The sequence below is a fragment of the Erpetoichthys calabaricus genome, chromosome 4 (genome assembly GCF_900747795.2).
Source record: "Erpetoichthys calabaricus chromosome 4, fErpCal1.3, whole genome shotgun sequence".
Taxonomy (NCBI): Eukaryota; Metazoa; Chordata; class Cladistia; order Polypteriformes; family Polypteridae; genus Erpetoichthys; species Erpetoichthys calabaricus.
The window spans coordinates 244,800,123-244,821,147 of NC_041397.2; the positions used below are offsets into that span (position 1 = coordinate 244,800,123).

Genomic DNA, 21,025 nt, shown 5'->3' on the forward strand with positions numbered 1-21,025 from the left:
TAGCTTTATAAATGATAAACATGCAGTGCCACTATACTGTGATGGTTGGTATATTTTATTACTTTTAAAATGGTACAAGAGTAAAAAAATAATGTATTCATATTTTTTAATATAAAATGTCTTCCTTTGAAATAATCACTGTGTATCTAAAGTAATTAATTTTCTTCATCAGGTTAAAGTTTGGAATACCAACAGTGGCTTCTGCTTTGTTACCTTCACTGAACATACCAGCAGTGTCAGTGCAGTAACTTTCAACTATACAGGTTTTGTGATTTTAAGTGCATCATTGGATGGAACAGTTAGAGCTTTTGATCTTCATAGGCAAGTGGATTTTTTCTTTCTCTCTTTATTTAGTATTGGTATCAGGTAATTTATGTTTTTGTTTTTTTATCGTATTGTTTCTATCTTTTCAATTTTTATGAAAGATACCGAAATTTTCGCACATTTACCTCACCTCAGCCTACACAGTTTTCATGCCTGGCAATAGACGGAAGTGGTGAAATAGTGTCTGCTGGTTCCCAGGATTACTTTGAAATTTACATCTGGTCAATGCAGACTGGCCGTCTTCTAGAGGTATGCATGTTTTAAGCAATTGTATTATTTTTTTTTTTCCTCTTTAGTGCAGCATTTAATATATTAGCAAGAAAAGTCACCCAGAACATGTTCCCTGATGCATAACTTTTGTTCAGTTTTTAGCTTGAGTATATTGTTTTTTTACATTTTTTAGTGTTTGGTTTTTGTGTGTATTGGTCCATTTTAACACTTTTTCTCTTAAAAAGTAATAGGCTAATCCACATCTTTTGTATCTACACTGTACTTTTCATCTAATTTAATTTCTCATCTGAATTACTTGCATTTCAGAGTCTGTAGTTGTAACATTTCTTGATTGCCAGGTCAACTAAATGATAAAGGCACAAATATTTCTTTTTTCAACACTCCATACTACACTGGTTGGTTAAATGCTAAAACAACACTTTCAATCTCATTAGCAAACAGTTAACCTGAAGAATAAAAATGGACTGAAAGTACAATAGAGCCAGCAACAAAATAATTTTCTTCTTCAGTTTATAAATACACATTTTTGATTTATTTTGTATTGCTTTTTCTTGTGATAAAGCAGAACAGTTTCTAATAACTTGCTTTGATTACAAAATTGCTTAATTTAATACAATATGATAGATAATGTTACAAAATAACTAGTAGGAAAACCAGACAACCTTTGTAAATTTTATGTTAAAGCTTTATTGCTAAAATTGGAAAAAACAAAAACCTTTTTTGTTTTAGAGTTGTGGGTGAATATATATATGTATATTTTCCATTTTTGATTCCAGAACAAGCTAGTTACAACTGGCTTGAAGATAATTCTCCATTAACTGACATTAATGACAATTGCAACATATTTCAGAAGACAATAGACAATTTGACCTTATGTTTGTAACTCGAATTGGATGCTATTTTTGTCAATACTTTTTATGAAAAACGGTAGTGATAGCTGAAGTGCTTTTAAATGTTCTTGCTTTGTATTAAATCGTCATGTTGAGGCATCTTCTTTGAAGGAAATCAGATGTTTTGGGCCATAAAAGTACTTCATACTCTTCTATTGGGAGAAAACACTTTTTTGGGGGATCAATCACATTTAATTTCATTCACATGCCTTAAGATGCAGGGAGGGACAGAAGAGAAGAAAGGATGCTTTTAGTTAACATAATGACATGTCTATTTGCGGGGTGTCAATGAATAAAATGAAAATGCCTAAACATTTCTGAATTGGAAATTACTTGATCATCTTCCTGTTGACTGAAATGTATCCTTTGCCAAGGTCAGAGGCATTTACTTGAACATTGTCCAAAGGAAGATTTGAATATATATAAATACATACCTATATGACCCTGACCTCAATGACCTGGTTGGAAAATAGACGGATTTGCATGTATCTATGGTTAATATAATGGTAGCTCTACCTGTGACACTATAGTACCGTATATCCAATTAATGAAATTTGTATCAGTTTTCATTTTCCAGCCAAAGGGAAAGGTTGATATGCTTGCACTAAATTACGTTAAATTTAATTCAGGTGCTTGCTGGCCATGAAGGACCTATTAGCAGTTTGAGTTTTAACCCCAATCAAGCCATTTTGGCCAGTGCATCCTGGGATAAGACGGTAAAGATATGGGACATGTCAGACAGCTGGAAGACTAAAGAAACTCTCACCCTGATATCAGATGGTAAGAAGGTGCAACTTTAGTGTTCTCGTTTTTTTTTTTTATTTATCTGTAAACATTTTTGATGTCTAAGTATCATTTACAATATTATAGTAGTACTAGGGTGTTGTTCCATGTTAGCCATTATGAATGTAGAGAAAAGTCAAGCAAAATGACACCTTTTATTGGCTAACTAAAAAGATTACAATATGCAAGCTTTCAAGGTAAATCAGGCGTCTTGCCTGAAGAATGGGCCTGAGTTGCCTTGAAAGCTTGCATATTGTAATCTTTTTAGTTAGCCAATAAAAGGTGTCATTTTGCTTGACTTTTCTCTACAATATTAAAGTAGAAAAGTTTTATAAACAATCCATTTCATGAGATTAAAACATTAAGATGTTACAGATTGCTTTTGCATGTGAGACCCAACATTGTCTTTTTACTGTAAAAATTGTTTTAGTAAACCAGATTTTTTTTATTTGTATTCATTTTGCCGGTGCTTTCCAAAGATAAAATAGTAAATTAATAAACTTGTGTGAGAAAATGCATAAGTATAAATGTAATTGTGTCCTTTGACTTCTAACTGGATTAAGCAGGTTAAGAAATAGGAGGGATAGATTGCTTACAATCTTATTATCCAACTATTCTTCTATTTTCTGATATTGATCAAATTGCCTAAAACAGACTCAAAACCAGAAACATGACAAAATTAGAAGCAACTTGCCCTAGACTTGAATTTTACCCTTTTTTCTAATTATGGTGTTGCCACTGAGGATAAATCATTAGTACATATCAGTTTTTTTCTGTTTGTCTTTTTTTCCTTTCAGGTGTTTTCATTTTCTTTGATATCTTTTCCAATAACAATAAATCTTCCATGTTTGGTTCTTTGTAAATTTTTCCACTTGTGCTAACATAATGTGATATAAATTAAACATCTTATTAAAAAAAGAAACATCCCTTAACAGAACAAATCAGTTATCAGGCTGGAGAAAAGCTGTTCATGGTATCTTTAATTACTCCTCTGCAAAATGCCTTAGAAGGAGCATTATTCAAAAGCAGTCTGTTACAGCATGGTCAGAATGATCACAGAAACAAAGAATAGGGGTTCATTTTATAAACTGTTGAATTTACATACAGTGTCAATCAATGAATCTATTTTACTCTGGTTGGTTCATTGGTTTACACCCAAATGACTTATATAAAATAAATGTCTATTATATTCTGGTTCTTCTTTATACCCTTGAGTTGAGCTAACCACCCTTGAAATTTCTGTGCATACAACTGTCCATTCTGGTTGTTAACAGGACATCTGCTGACATCTTAGTCATCTCTTCGTCATCTTAATTTTGTTGTTCACTTGACATTGATCTAATTTCCGACATTTATTAACCCTTTATGCTATTTCTTTAAAGTGAATGCTCTGTTACCCTAGTATTCTTCCACAATAAAGATCTGGCAAACAAATTCTGCCACTTTCTTATATACAAGACAGCCCCTGTGACATCACACTATGGAACATAATTGCATTAATCTGCATATGTATACTAATGACAACTGTAGCTCATCACTGTACAATCTACTGCTACCAATTACATTATCAAATGGTGTTGTTATGAGTACCAAAACAAAGTGCTAGAATAAATGGGGAAACAACAAAACAATGAAAAGAAGAACCCGGATGTCTCCTCACACACAATGATCTTACATGCAGTTTACCTTTAAGGACTGTAGTTTGAGCTATTAAAGTATTGATATGTTTAATCTTGGAATATAAAACTAAATTACCTGTGTTGTAATAAAACTGATAATTTACTGTGATTTATTTATGGTATTTATGTGCCATTGCTATGATTTGTATTTTGTGTAGGTTAATGTTGTATACAAGTACTGTACAGCCTTTAGGGATATCTGTATTATTAACTCAAAAAGTATAACTTCTAAAATATCATTATATTTAATTAATCTTCCAGCTCTTGCAGTAGTTTATAGAGGAGATGGCAATGAGATAGCTGTAGCCACACTTAATGGAGAAATTACTTTCTGGAACCCCAAGAGTGCTGTCCAAACAGGATCCATATCTGGTAGACATGATCTTCAAATAGGAAGAAAGGAAATGGACAAAATTACTGCAAAACAAGCAGCCAAGGGAAAGTGAGTTTTTGTACATCTGTAAATACAGTAGTATATGTCTGTCTAAAAAGTGCAAAGACAAATGATTGATTAGCATTTTATGTGTATGAGAAGGCTGAATAAATACATCCAAAAATATAATTGCATAAAGTATAAAATGTGTTATACAGTAATGAGTAAACCTAGTAAAACTATAAAAGGCCAAGAAAACAACTTTTTGGGCATGGCTGGGCTGATATCAGTAACCTAATGTTAGTTTAAATTGTGTTTCCTTAGTATGTAAACACAACACTTTTGTGACTTCCTAATATTTTTAACATCACTGTGGGTACAAATCATAACTTTCTTACTTTTAGTTCATTACCTCAAATTGCTTGCAGCTATCATATTTGCAAGATCTCTTTTAATATTTACTGGCTTTATGATATAAATAAAATTCCAATCACATTTATTAAAACATTACACAAGTAAACAATATGAAATTGTAATAACATCACTAAGATGGTGTGTTATCTTTGTAGTATGGAATCATAGAACAAGTTCATATTGTTATTTCTGAATTAAAGCAACAATATTACATTCATCCATTTGGAGAAATATTCTTTAATTTATTTTCAGTTTCCAGTGCATTTTAAAATGATAGTCTATAGTAACATAAGCTGTCAGGATTTCTTGATAACATTTGAGTATCCAAGTGTTACTTATGTATCAGCAAGTAATGCTCTTGCTGTTATCAGTGTTGCACTACAGGGTGCGATTCTCATGGCAGCCCTGCATATGCAGAACACCAGACAAAAGGCACAAATGACCTAAAAATGGTGCATTTATTACAAAAATAACTACAAGGATAAATGAATGGCAGTCTATAGGCTACACACAAACAAAAGTAAAATGAGAAATGTACTGCACCCAAGGCCATTCATTTCCAGGTGTTGGTCTCCTGTCTGCCCAGTACCCACCACAATAGCATAAAACGTTACTGCCCTTCTGATGTTTTATCTTTCTTCATGCTTTTGCCTCATTATGTCTATAAATTTGAGTATTTTTGCCCCAGTCATCCCCAAATCAGTGTTCAGTGAAATTCTAGCTGTGAGTGTCTTTTAAATCCATCTCCTAGTCATTTTCTGGTTCGGGGTGGCTTTTGGTATGCTCCAGGAGCAGCATAGTAGAATGGGACTCTACTGGTGTCTGGTGCTACTTGAGTTCTGAGCTTTCAGTTGTCTTTAATTGGATAGGCCTATGACAGCTACCTAGTTGTCTCCTTTAGCAGAGAAAAAGCACGGTCCAATACATTAATTTATAGGTCAGTGTGCTGTGTAGCAACCAGGAGTTATAGCCAATATTGTACATCTTCACTCAAGCAACAACTTTCTCATAATTGCGCTGACACCTCTTCTTATTATCAGTATGTCTCTACACATAATGGGGTGTTTTGACCCATGTGTATCCACAATGGCTTGTGCAGTACCTTTTCTGCTGCCATTGTTTCTCTCTCTCTCTCTCTCTCTCTTTTGCATGCAAGACCTGTTTTTTTTTTTTTTTTTTTTTTGGAATGTCTCCTGTTCTGATCCATCCTGGCTGTGCCCATATGCTAGCAACTTCTTGTTAGCTTGTCACACCTGCACGTAGCTAACAGGGACAGGCTGAAGGATGTTTTCATTCTGCAACATTGATACCACCTTGCTTAAATATCTTCCTTTCTTTGAAAGTCCTTGTGTACCAAATGTCTATTGTCACCTCTTTGTGTCAATGCTGTTTTTAAATCTAGTACTCCTTATAATCTACCCAACAGACTACGTATATATTTCAGTAGTTAGAAATTAGAGTGATTAGTTTTTTATGTTTCTGTTTAACAAAATAAAACATTTTAGGCTAGATGCATGTGACAAAATTGAACAAAATGTAATGAAATGCAAATTATTTTGAGCAGGTCATTCACAACGCTGTGCTATTCAGCTGATGGTCAAAGTATTATGGCTGGAGGTCACTCCAAATTTGTTTGTATCTACAATGTCAGAGAACAGATCCTGATGAAGAAATTTGAAATTTCCTGCAATCTTTCTTTAGACGCAATGGAAGTAAGTATGATTTTAAACAAACTTCATCAACCTGCAGTAGACAACTGGCTCATGGATTAGTGCCATTATTATACTATTAATTAATTACCTTTAAATTGAATGATTTACTCAAAATTCATATAATAATATGTATTTGTTTTAACTTTTTTTTGGAATTTTCTGCATTTGTAGATGGTATTATCTGCTTGTCATCGAGATATATAAGATTTCCTTACACTGTGGTTGAACTGGCAAACATCAAAGCGCAATTCACAGCAACGTTCGTTTTACCAAATGTAATCAGAGCGGTCAACTGCACGCACATTGTTATTGCAACGGCACTGGACAAGTTACATCAGCCATGGATGAATCACCAAAAGAATGAGCTGGCATTACATCATCTATAGCAGAAGAGCCTATGAAAACGGCAACTCTGCACAATCGCGGGAACTTATTAAACTAGTGTGGCAAAAGGCAAGCAGTTCTTTTAAGGACAGTGAGTCACCTCAAAAAGCAATGCAAAGAACAGAGAATCTATCAGTTGTGGTGCTTGGTGCCAATGCTGCACTATAAAGGTGCCTTCAGAGAATTAATTTGCTTAGTAAACAGAAAGCATTTCCACACTATTAATGTGCTGCTCAATACACCACAGAAAGTGTGTTGCATTGTGCAAGCATGTAGCGTGCTGCATAATTTGGCACACAATTGTGGCTTGCCCATACCTGAACAGATGCAGTATGATGAAACTGACCCTGACCCACCAAATGATCATAACAACTTCATTTGAGTGTAATTCACAGAATGTAAAAACAGGTACAGTGGAACCGCGGTTCACGACCATAATTTGTTCCAAAACTCTAGTCGTAACCCGATTTGGTCGTGACCCAAAGTAATTTCCCCCATAGGATTGTATGTAAGTACAATTAATACCTTCCAGACCGTACGAACTGTATGTAAATATATTTTCTTTAAAGATTTCTAAGCACAAAAATAGTTAATTATACCATAGAATGCACAGTGTAATAGTAAACTAATGTGAAAACATTGAATAACACTGAGACAAACACCCAGGCTCCCTGCTCAGCTGCATGCGCAGGCTCATTCGCTCTCAGCTGCACGCTCTCTCTCTCTCTCTCTCTCTCTCTCTCTCTCTCTCTCTCACCAGCACGCGAGCCTGCGCGCGCTCTCTCTCTCTCAGCAGCACGCAAGCCTGCACCGGCTTTTTTTATGTAGTTATTTATTAAAACTGGCCTTTTTGACGGGAGCTGTGGACCCGCTATACCACAGGAGGAAGCTGGGTTGAGAGGAGGTTACAGTTTTGAGGGAGAGTCCCTCTGCGTGATGCACCGAGAACAATGTACAGTACAGGGAGACACTGAACACGTGCGGAAATCATCGGCGCACAAACCGAAAGGGAAACTGGCTTGTTCGTATTCCGAGTGTGTGGTCGTGAACAGATGCAAAAGTTTGGTGAACTTTTTGGTTGTAACCCGATTTGTACGTGTTCTGAGACGTTCGTGAACCGAGGTTCCACTGTGATTAGATGCAGCATTTAGTTTTTAACCAGTTCATTTAATTTGTGGTCAATATCACATAGTACATCCCTTATATTTCTTAGTTCATTGGCCACATCACTTACAGCAGGGCTATTCAATTGGCGGCCCGCGGGCCACATGCGGCCCAGAATCAACCTCCGAGTGGCCCAGCCCGTGGTTCCGCCCATAGATAATAAATTAATATATATTATTCATAAATTGTTATTTAATATAATTTAATATAAATATATATATATTATATTAATATAAATATATAGTATATTAATATAAATATAAAGTATTTATTATGTCTATGGTCCCGCCAAAAACGCGCATTCCTACGTAAATTACGTAGCCTGCAACACGCAAACAATGCAGAGCGTGCCTGTAGTAGCTTAGATTACTATCAATATGTCTTTCTCAACACTGAAACGTAAAATTGCCAATGAAAACCGTAAGTTTAACCCTGCCTGGACTGACAAATACTTGTTTATTTTACCGCCACATCCAAACGCCAAACCGAAGTGTTTAATTTGTAATGAGTGCGTTGGAGTATTTAAATTACAATGTGCGGAGGCATCATGTTGAGAAACACCACACTTTTCGCACCAATTTTCCAGAGGGATCTCAAGAGAGGGCTGCAAAAGTGTTTGATTGCATCTTACAACCGGAGCAGTACTACCATGGTGCGGTCATTCACAGCCCAAGAGAGAGCTACTGCAGCATCCCTTTGTGTTTCCTGGATACTGGCAAAAAAGAAAAGGCCATTCACAGACTGAAACCGTGAAGGACTGTATGCTGGCTGTCGTGGATGAGGTGATAAATGACGATAACATTAAAATGAGCGTGGTATCTGCTATAAAAAACGTACCCCTGTCAGATACTTCAAACATTCGTAGGGTTGAAATTCTTGCTGTGTATGAAACGCTGTTAGGAGACCTGATGAAAGCTGATACTATGTCTATAGCAGTAGATGAGTCCACAGACAAAACTGATACTGCTCAGTTGTACATATATGTCCGTTTTTTTGATGGCAAATGCTTCCGAGAGGAGCTGCTCGGCCTACTGCCGTTAGAAGGACACACAACTGGCGATATAGTCTTTGGGAAAATTTCCGCCTTTTTTAAAGACAGTGGTCTGGATATGAAGCGTGTGTGCATGCTTGTGACAGATGGGGCTCCGTCCATGACAGGGAAAGTGAATGGTTTGGCAGCACGTTGGTCCGCTGTTGCACCTCAGTTGATCTCCTTACACTGCATTGTGCATCAGGCGGTGTTGTGCGCAAAACTAAGCGGGGCGCTCAAAACGACAATGGACAGCGTTATGGCTATAATTAATTTTATTCGCTCCACATCAAGCCTCCAACACCGCTTATTCCGCATGCTGCTGTCAGAAATGTCTGCTGAGCACCACGACCTTCTTTTGCATAATGGCGTGAGGTGGCTGTCCAAAGGCAAAGCACTGGAGCGTTTCTGCGGTCTCAGAGAAGAGATCATAACTTTCCTCCGCGGCAACAAGCAAAAAAAGGCAGAAACGCACTTGAGTCGCATACTGGACGACAACTTCATGGCCGATGCCTGCTTTCTGAGCGACATATTCAAACACCTGAACGATCTCAATTTGGGACTACAAGGCAGAGACAAAACTGTCATCGACCTTGTGGAACAGATGCGCGCATTCCAAGTTAAACTGGACCTTTTCGCAAATGATTTGAGCACAGGCCGAATGCTGCATTTTCCGACACTCCGCAAATGCATCTCATCCCCCGCACAAATCACGGATGTGATGACAGATTTCATTGCGATGTTGAAAAATAACTTTGCTGGTCGATTGGGTGGACTTGATCTGCCCACAGAGTTGGCCGTTTTTGTCAGAGACCCGTTCACTGTTGCAATAGAAGGGGACTTATCCGCCAGAGCTAAGAAACTGGTCCCTTCCATTGACGACATGCAGTCATCTGTAACCATGGCACAGGAGCTTTCCACTAACGGGCCTGCAATGTTTTGGACTGATGTCAACGCACATCAGTTCCCTAACATTAAGAAAGTAGCGATAGTCATGCTCAGTATGTTTGGATCAACATATACATGTGAGTCAAGTTTTTCACACATGAACTCCATAAAAAGCAACTCTCGTTGCTCCCTGACTGACCATACTCTCCACCAATGCCTTCGAATTGCATTGACAACTTACGAGCCTAAAGTCACTGCTCTCGTTCAAAACAAAAAATGTCACTTCTCCCACTAAGTCAGCAGGGTAACTGTAGCCTACAATACATCAATATAATGTGGGATGCATAACAGAGGCATGCCTAATCACACATGGTGATTTAAAATATGTTCCCTCAGTGTTGTTATAGTTGTGAATACTATGCACTTTTTATTTTATGCACTTTGAGATGTTCCTGGGTCAAATGTGTGCAAGTTGTTTATTTTGTTTCAAAAGGAAACAATGTTATTTCTAATAGCCTACTACTGTGCACTATTTTGTTTTATGCACTTTGTGATCAGATAGGTCAGATATGTAGCCTAGGTCAGTTTTTTTTCTTTTGTAAGTGGAAAAAATAGGGGCTACCTCAGATTCTGTTAATTCAGCTCTTTTTGTATGCACCTTTTGCTCTGCAAACTGACCAAAGTTAAAAGAGAAACAACAAATAAACCTTATGTTTTTCAATAAATTTGTTTGTGTTGGTTTTAAAATTTGTCATTACGAGCTGCTTTGCCGCTAAAATGACTGGCCCAGCTAACCTTCTTGGTTTGACAATCTGGCCCAACTGAATTTGTAATTGAATAGCCCTGACTTACAGCATCCACTTTTGCATTTTGTGACTCCAAAACAGCGTCCATCAGCACACAGCTGTTTTTGAGGAAGAGGTATGTGTTCAGCCAGAGCCAGATGTGCTGGCCACAGCAACACTATCATTGCTTGGAGTCACACCCTCAGCATGGGGGTCAGATTTTGTAGTATTGTCTGAAACAGAATAAACAGATGGTGGGCCGTGACTTGCCTTTTCATGTCGACTTTGATTTCTGACCACTTTTTTTTTTTTATTTCGGCCACTGCAACTTTCTGAACTTAAACTTTCAAGTGTCTTTGCCACATTGTATCACTCCTATCGATTTGCTTTTGTTGCCTTTACCATTGCTTAAGCCAACAAATAATACGTTTTTCCTTATCTCCACCTCGCATTCACCGAAATTCTTCTTTTTCCAACGTCCATATTCAAATATGTGAAATTCAGGGAGGAGTCAGGGTGGGGCTGTAGACACGTACATGTGTATTAAAATTCACATTGATTGGCATTTATGAAGGAAAAGTGTGTGGAACTTTTTTTACGTACAGTTATATGCATTTGAATTTTTTTGTGCGTGCACACATTTCTAGTTTTGTCCAAATACCACGTTTCAGTGTGAATTCTACACACAGTGATATATACAGTACATGAGGCCCTTGATCACTACCAGATTTTGCAGATTATACCACACTATTGATTTAGTCATGGGAGCCAACTTGCTAAATATTGACAGTCTGACTTATAAATTGCAGATATCTCCCTCTTAGACATTTCTCAAACTGGAATGGAAAAAATTTAGGAAATTTTGGTTAAAGTATGCCTTTAAAATATTCACTGCTAACAGAAACACAGTGGTAGTGCAATACTATTTGTTGTTGAATTCTTTACATCTTATAAAATTTTGCATATTTAACTCTCATTCATTCTTGTTAGTCTAGCAGTTTGTTGAATATACCATTTATGTGACACTAAACAAAGACATGATCCCTTCTTTCCATTTGAATTACAGGAGTACCTGGATCGAAGAAAGATGACAGAATTTGGAAGTCTTGCTTTGATTGATGATGGAACTGGAGATGGTGATGGAGTAGCAATTCCTCTCCCTGGTGTGAAAAAGGGTATGCTGTTTTGAGAATGTATTTGTATTTCAAAGCAAATTATATGAAGATTTTGATACTATTTTATTGATTACGTAAGAAAATTATGAAAATGAGTAAATGTATTTTTATTGGTGCATTTAGCATCTACAAATCAGTATGTAAACCATTATATTAATTCTGTTTAGGGGACATGAGTTCACGTCATTTCAAGCCAGAGATACGTGTTACATCTCTTCACTTTTCCCCTACAGGTAAATTATTTAATTACTTTATTAATGTGGATAATTTATTATTTTTTGTCAAACTGTAAATTTATTATTTCTTCACATCAGTTTGTTATATTAATTTGCTCATGCTGACATCAATCCATTGAGTTACTTTTTTGCACCTGTTTAATTAATTTTCCACTTACCATATTTAACAGAATGTTTTTGAAAGGGGTGAAATATGTGTTTTTAGGTTTAGCTAAGTGGTGAATATTAGAGGTATCTTTCACATTTGTATATCTGTTAGGACATTTTTGATTGTTGAGTCTGGTCTTAATCTTTATTAAATGTGCCTACAACCACCTAATTTTTCTTAAAAATTCTTACAGGTTTTATCATATTGCATAGTGTTAGCCGTTACCAGTGTGAAGTTTTTGTTTCACAGGATGGGTGATCTATGTTTTATTTGTCTGTAATATTTGGTAAACATTAATAATAAATTAGTTTTATGCACAAAATTTGTATAAAACTTTTATGTAGTTATAATGGATTCACTATTAATGTGAATATGGTTTTAAAATATGCAGGATGTCCACAGTAAGAGATTTTTAAAATTATGTAACAAAAGTAATCACAACAATGTATATTAAAGAAAGTGCTGACTCTTAATGTAATCTCTTAATGGCATATCTCATGTTTTTGAGCATGCTTAGTCTGAATTGTCTAGTACCAGTAATTATTTTGAATTATGTTTAGCCGACTTTTTATTGAATCCTTAGGCTTTTTGTGTTGCTGTTTCTTTAGGTTTTACACCATTTATAACTACCTCCATTTGGGTTTTTGACCTGATCTTTTACTTACAGGCCGTAGCTGGGCTGCTACTACTACTGAAGGGCTACTGATTTATTCTTTGGATAGTGAATTGGTCTTCGACCCCTTTGACCTAGATCTTGATGTAACACCAACAAGTGTACGACAAATGCTCCAACAGTGTAAATATGTATCTGCTATCATCTTAGCTTTTCGCTTGAATGAAAAAAAGCTTATTCAAGAAGTGATGGAAACCGTACCACATAGTGAAAGTAAGAACTGAAACATTTTCCATCTTGTTTATTGGTTTGTACTTACTTTATTTTATAAGACATATAATTGAATACCATATATATAACTACCACTATAGATTTTGCAAACAGAGGACATTATCCTTTCACAGTGCTCTTTTAATTCTCTAGCAGTGGGGCTATTCAGTTTCTGGTTATATGTGTGCCTCCAAAACTATTTGGGGTTTATGGGTGGCCTAACTATAAGTCATAAAAATATGTTCACATTCAGTAACATTGTAGTAATGATGGCAACACACGAGAAGACTTTTTCCTGTGCATAGAGCAGCATTTGCTTACAGTGATTTTTACTTGGATGATTAAATTAAAATGCTTTGAGCAGCAGTATAGCTACTGACATGCCTCTCTTTAATAAAGGTTTACTCAGCCTTAGATTTTAAGGACAGAATCCCTCCCAATGCAGTTTGTGCAGATAGCACACATGTAACTCATAGCAAAAATTTGATACCCAGAATTCCTGTGTTGCTCTACTCCCTTAAAATGGAGCAAAAAAAAAAAACCACGTACTGATATTTGTTACCAGTGCAAGAAAAGTACTGTAATATAATACTTTATATATGTTTATTATTTGTCTTGACATTAGAAAACAGAAAAATTTCTGATTTCAGTGGGCAACATGAGTGAACTTAGGGAAGTAATCTGTGTATGAAGTATTTCAGTCATGGACAGACAGGAAAGAGGCCAAAATATCATATAGACTTCTTCTGAATAACTTCTGTAAAGATGTACATGACTTAAAAAATTAGAAAATTAGAAAAAGAAGCAACTTTATCTCTGTCCATTAATATGACACAGGAATACCCTTTATTCCGCTCAACAGACTGTAGAGTCATTTATCCTGTATTAAGGACTTTGCATCTTCTAGATTCTTATATTTTATCATGTCTTCCATTAGCTTACAGAATGACATGCACTTGATCATGCATTTATAATCAGATATCTACCATTTAATGTATTGATCATCTGTTGCTTGAATATTTGTGTACTATGCTATTCAGTGTTGCAGACTACTTTTTCTGATATAGACAGTAAAGACGCCCTTCTTATGTTTCATATATATTTGCCTTAGGTTGAAATTTAACCTTTTGTTTGTGACATGAATCCAATACATTTCTGATATTTTGGTTTGTTTTATTCTTCTTGTTTGATTATAAATTATAACCGTGCCAAAAAAGCAGAGCATTAGTCTTTAAAATGTTGGTGGAAAAATAAATATGCAGGACTATCTGCTGTTTTTTTCTTATTTTATAGTCTGTCATATATTGCTTGGTAGAGTTTACTTGAATTAAAGCATAGGCAGTAAGAATTTCCTTAACTTGTTTTCGGTGGTTGATGTATTCAGTTTGGAACACTTGCTTACTCACATATTAGCAAACAAAGAATATCCCTTAATTAGTTTGTTTCTTTCCATGGTAATTAGAACTGCTGCCACATCAAAGAGGGTCATGCTTGTACCATCTGAGATAGGTTGCAGAAAATAAAATATTTTCTCAGTCATGTTGCCATTCTTGCAGAACAAGTTCTACAATGAATGAATTGCATGTTCACAAATATATACAAGTTAAAAAAAGCTTTTGACATTCACAAAGTACAGCATTCTTACTTTTGGACCATTTGTTTAATTAGCTTCATCCTGGTCAGCTGGCATGTAACTGTACCCAGACAGCTGTGGGTATAGTGCAGAATCTTGACCTGAGGAGGGTGTTAATTTCTAGAAAAGAGGCATCAAAAAACAACTATGTCCAAGTTTTCATATTTTATCAAGTATATCGGTGTGGCACTTCATTTAAATTTCAATTTATTTGTCTATTAATTTTTTTTTTCATTTTTAAGATTAATCTGTTGTTTTTTTTTTTTTTAAAGTTGATGCCATTTGTGTAACTCTGCCGGAGCTATATGTAGAGAAGCTATTAGATTTTGTGGCTGCAGCTTTAGAAACATCTCGCCATCTTCAGTTCTACCTTACTTGGGCACAGAGGCTTCTTACACAACATGGTCAAAAACTCAAAGGAAGGTGAGTGACACAGTAACTAGTAGAAAGTATGTTTGGGTATCAAAGCCTTTATACCGTCACTGTGATTATTTAACAGCTAAATACTTCATTTACATTCAGTTTTTTAAATACTTCCTTCAAGGTCAGAATTTGACCGTATAAAATGTTCAGATATCCAAAAGTTGCAATTAATCATTTCCTTGAGAAGTGTAAACAAGTAAGAATTTATCCAGTAATGTATAGATTTTCTCTTGATTGTGGTTTTTGACATATCAGTCAAAATGCATTGAGAAAAACATTATTCCCAACCACAACAGATTCTTGGGTTTTATCAATTGTACTTAAGCACAAACATGAAAAATGTACTCCGTGATACAGACATCTACAGAATTGAATAATTTTCATTAGTGTTCTCTGATCAAACTACTTGATTGTTCAGTAACCATTATGTATGAATGTGTGTGTGTGTGTATTAGTGCATATACATACACAGTATATGTATTTTATTGTTGAGTAAGAAGTGGGACCTGGTGATTCCTATAATCTAAAGAATATTCTAAAATAGCCCTTATAAGCTGTACTGATGTTCATATTACATTTTTAATGGTGTAAAAGCAACTTGGTTGATGATAAAGAACTTTGTTTTAAAAACAGTATGCTTTCAGAAACTGGTTTTAGAGGTTTTTTTTTTTTTTTAGCTTTTTAATGAACTTCAATGCAATTTAGTGGAATCACATCTACACTTAAAAGTGTCCACTTGAATATTTTTTTACCAGGTGGATGAGGAGATAAAACTTTAGAGGTTTTTATTTTTGGTGGAATCTAAAACTGTTGCAAGCAGTCCCCTACAGTCCAGTCCTTACATATCTGTGGCCCATTTAAGCAGTAATGCCATCAATGATTTGTCTGTGGTCCAATACTCTCCTCTGATTTTTTTTTTTTGTAATTCATTGTTAACTTCTGTTGATGAGTACATTCCATATTGAAATGTGAAATAATTCAATTTTAAAATGATCAACCTTCATGCGAGTTAATTCTCAACTCTGTATACCAATCTTAAATATTGTGATTTCCACCCAAGGAATTTTTTAATAGTCATTAGCGATTCCCTATGGCCTACAAAGCATGACAACCCAGTCCATATATATTAGTGAAGGTATTTTTTTCATAGATTAGATTTTTCTTACATAGACCTTTTTTTCTGCCACTTTGAAAGTCTTCTGTTTTATAGCAAGGTGATTTTTTCTGTCTGGAGATATGGGAAGGCATAGTTTTTTAGGTTACACAAAAGCTACCTTCACATTACCAGGCAGAAGTGACTCAAATTTGGTTCTTTGCTTTAATATGAACCAAGTGTGATATTTTCAGAGCTGTGTGGACACAGAAATCAGATCTTTTCAGATCAGATTTGAGATTGTTGGTTCATTTCCTGGGTACTCCCTGTGTGTGGAGAGTGCTTTGAGTATTGAGAAAAGCACTATATAAATGTAAAGAATTATTACTGTTATCATTATCGGATAGGTATCCCATTTGTAGCCATGAGACATGCATTAAAACAGCCAGATCTGACTTAACATGTTTTTTTTGCCTATACAAATTTATCATTGTTGTCCTGAATGAATCTAACATGATCAGATCTGGACAGGATAAAGTACTGTATGTTTACAGATTTGTAATAGTCAGTCATTGTCCAACCCGCTATATCCTAACACTGGATCACGGGGGTCCGCAAGGCAGGAACAACTCCCGGGCAGGGCACCAGCCCACCACAGGACACACACACACACACACACCAAGCACACACTAGAGACAATTTAGAATCGCCAGTGCACCTAACCTGCATGTCTTTGGACTGTGGGAGGAAACTCGCACAGACATGGGGAGAACATGCAAACTCCACGCAGGGAGGACCCGGGAAGCGAAGCGAACCCAGGACTCCTTACTGCGAGGCAGCATCACTACCACTGCGCCACCGTGCTACCTGATCTGTAATATATCTGTTATAATTAAATCTGGAAAAAAAATTAAGGGAGGAATGGGGTGGAGAACAGAAGGCTAGCATTCTGAGTATTTCCTTTTGTTTAGTATTCATATAAAAACAATAGCATTCATTATGGCTTCGTAGGGCTAGTGTGTGCTGCAAAATTGCAGATGTTTTGATATACATGTATCTTGCCAAGAAGTTAATATAATAACACTTATATGAAGGTTGAGTAAACAAAGAATCTGAGGTATTAATTTCCAGATGCTTCATAGTAATGTGCTTTTTTTATTTTAATCCTTAAGGGCTGGCTCACTGTTACCGATGTTTAATTCCCTACAAAAGAGCATTCATCTTCATTTTGACAACCTCTCAAAGCTGTAAGTACAAATTCCACAATTGCAGTAACAGAACTTTGTCTCTTGCAGTCTTTTTAAACTGACAGATAAGCTGATCTCTTGTTTCTCATAATTTATATTGGAACAATAATTGCATTCACTTTAATTTGAGCTTGCTAGTTTGATAGTTACACATTTTTGATGAAAATGTTTGTTGGGACTGTACTTCCTGATGGATAAGTTTAATGGGAAAAAATTACATTCAATTTATTCAATTATTGCCTTTTGACAGCATCAATGAACGGATTTCTTAAAAAAAAAAAAAAACACTCTTGAAGCTAACTTGCTAATTGCACGGATTACCAAAACAGTCTTGGGTTTTAGTGTACAGTTAGTGTAAATAAGGAGATTACTGATATATGAAGGAAAACAACAGTGCAGTTCAGATTTTCTTCTACCACATAGAGGAAACATTTTTCTCTTGCGGTCATTCTGTGCTCCCTGTGAAGAAGATCTTATAGTGTAATACAGCTTTCATTGTAATTATGAAAATTGTAACAATTACAAATAAATTTTAACTGTTTGTAAATACACTAATATGATACAATATATACCTTTTCTTGTAAAACTTAACAAATGCTAGAAAAGATAAGAGAACCCTTTGGAATTATCTGGATTTCTACAGTAATTACTCATAACTACTAACAATAATATATAAACACAGTCTGCATACACTAGTAATACACAAACAATGGATTACTTCTTGTCAAAAGTAGTCTCATTGTATAAACATTCATAGTCAAGTTGGAAAAAGTATGTGAACTCGTATGTGTATTTAGTAACAAGTAGAACCGCTTTCAGTAGCAGTAACTTCCAACCAGATGTTTCTTAAAAGCTACTTGTCAGTCTTACGCCACTGTTAGGATGATGTATATGCTGTTCTTCCTTACAAAACAGTTTCAATTCAGTGATATTTCTGGGATACTTTGTGTAAACTCCACTCTTTTGTTCATGCCACAACATTTCAGTTGGGTTGAAGTCTAGACTTCAAGGGTAGTTTTTGAGTTATGAGGAGTTAAAATAGTAATACAGTAATCCCTCGCTATATCGCACTTCGCCTTTCGCGGCTTCACTCCATCGCGGATTTTATATGTAAGCATATTTAAATATATATTGCGGATTTTTCGCTGCTTCGCGGGTTTCTGTGGATAATGGGTCTTTTAATTTCTGGTACATGCTTCCTCAGTTGGTTTGCCCAGTTGATTTCATACAAGGGACGCTATTGGCAGATGGCTGAGAAGCTACCCGGCTTACTTTTCTGTCTCTCTTGCGCTGACTTTCTCTGATCCTGACGTAGGGGGATTGAGCAGGGGGGCTGTTCACACACCTAGACGATAAGGACGCTCGTCTAAAAATGCTGAAAGATTATCTTCACGTTGCTATCTTTTGTGCAGCTGCTTCCTGAAATGACATGCTGCACTGTACTTCGCATACTTAAAAGCTCGAAGGGCACGTATTGATTTTTAATTGAAAAACAAACTCTCTCTCTCTCTCTCTCTCTCTCTCTCTCTCTCTCTCTCTCCCTCTCCCTCTCCCTCTCCCTCTCCCTCTCCCTCTCTCCCTCTCCCTCTCCCTGCACCTGACGGAGGGGGTGTGAGCTGCCGCCTTCAACAGCTTTGTGCCGCGGTGCTTCGCATACTTAAAATCAAACAGCCCTATTCATTTGTTTGCTTTCCTCTGTCTTTCTGACAGACTCTGCTCCTGATGCGCACTCCTTTGAAGAGGAAAATATGTTTGCATTCTTTTAATTCTGAGACGGAACTGTCATCTCTGTCTTGTCATGGAGCACAGTTTAAACTTTTGAAAAAGAGACAAATGTTTGTTTGCAATGTTTGAATAACGTTCCTGTCTCTCTACAACCTCCTGTGTTTCTGTGCAAATCTGTGACCCAAGCATGACAATATAAAAATAACCATATAAACATATGGTTTCTACTTCGCGGATTTTCTTATTTCGCGGGTGGCTCTGGAACGCAACCCCCGCGATGGAGGAGGGATTACTGTAATACCTATCATACAGAATAATAAAGAAACAGAGTTTCAGTTGAAAGTTTTGAAGAGTTTTCAAAATATATAAATTAGTACATTCTAAATTATTTTAGCAGAAACCTGCAGAGTGTTTTTTCATGGTACCAGTGCTGGATGAGGCAGTGGGTGCAGACTGCATGCAATGAATGTCATATGAAATGACAGCTTTATTCAATATAAACCTTATAGGAATTTGCAGAAGGTACAAAAGGTTTACCAATGTGTGTTATATGCATCATTTGTTCATGTAGAAAAATGCTTTAACTTTAGACTAATTTAAAACTGTATTGCTTAAAGGACAGATATTGACGTTTTTAATATCTTACTGTCATGAAGAGGAGAGTCACAGTGTGACTGGTGTCTATTAATTTTATTAACTTTCGTACTTAGTACTTATAGTTATAAATGCGCAGGTTACCAATTAAGATGACATTGAATGAAGTGTGTATTGCTATGTGTTTAAAAATGCAGTCAAGGGGATGATTTATCAAATACGATTTACTGATACTGCTCAAGCCAAAGTAAGTATTAAAAAATAAGCTAAGTCAATAGTGTTTAAAACACAACATTTTTTAAACATCGCTGTAATAGACTTCAGCTCTTCATTGGAAATTGGAATAAGCTGGTTTGGAAAATTAATGCGTGAACTCAACATGCACTGATGTTTCCCTCAATTAGCAAAGAACCTAATCACATATATGATTGTGGAAATGCATTCGAAATTAATAGAGTTAGATCATATTCCTTGTAAAGCAGAGGAAATTAAAAAGTAAAATTAAGTTTTGATTTAAAAAAAAAATGCAGTTTATACTTTAGTTGAGCTCACTTATGGTAGTATCTAATGGCACATTTATTATATTGAATAGTGAAATCATTCTAGATCAGTAATACAAAAATAATTTTAATACTGACAATTTTAGATTTTTAACAATTTCTAAAGTTAAAACTGTTGATGGTTAAGACTGAAAATGTATTTTTCGGTACAAATGTATCCTTTTTTGCTTATAGAAGTATATGATTGTTTTATACTACATGCGTTAGTGTGTACACAAAATACACAGAAAGCAGTATAATTCATTTGTATTTGCTGTATACATTAAAGCAGAAAGCTGCGAAGCCTTTGATTGTTTCTGCTCTGTTTAATTTAGTTTTACTTTCTTATTGCTTACCTACAATCTAACCTAAGACTTTTGCAATCTGTTTTTATATAAATGTGTATACATTTTTTTTGCAGCTGTGATTGGAGTCGTTATAATATTAAATATGCTGAAGCTATGTCAAAACACAGAGGTATGAAAAGACCAGCAGAAGACCAAATGTCTGAAGATGAAAACTCAGAGGAAATGGAGAGCGATCATTCAGTGGAGATGTAAAACCAAGACCAACTGGGACAGATTGATTTGGAATGCTCTTAATCCAGGCGGTTATATCTATTTTGGCCACTTGTTTAATTAAAAGACATTGTATTTATCTACTGCAACTCAT

The 21,025-nt window shown here is 35.7% G+C and overlaps 1 protein-coding gene across 1 annotated transcript in view; it reads left to right on the forward strand.

Annotated features, from left to right (window-relative positions):
• The window catches only part of pwp2h (PWP2 small subunit processome component), a 60,465-nt gene extending 39,440 nt beyond the window's left edge, over positions 1-21,025 (forward strand). Inside the window, exons 11-21 of the mRNA XM_028800535.2 lie at positions 173-321; positions 426-573; positions 2,075-2,225; positions 4,169-4,349; positions 6,259-6,406; positions 11,724-11,832; positions 12,000-12,065; positions 12,884-13,102; positions 15,005-15,155; positions 17,421-17,495; positions 20,775-21,025. Of these exons, the coding sequence (XP_028656368.2) occupies positions 173-321; positions 426-573; positions 2,075-2,225; positions 4,169-4,349; positions 6,259-6,406; positions 11,724-11,832; positions 12,000-12,065; positions 12,884-13,102; positions 15,005-15,155; positions 17,421-17,495; positions 20,775-20,913 (1,536 nt within the window). The 3' untranslated portion in view covers positions 20,914-21,025. The remainder of the gene's footprint in view (positions 1-172; positions 322-425; positions 574-2,074; positions 2,226-4,168; positions 4,350-6,258; positions 6,407-11,723; positions 11,833-11,999; positions 12,066-12,883; positions 13,103-15,004; positions 15,156-17,420; positions 17,496-20,774) is intronic.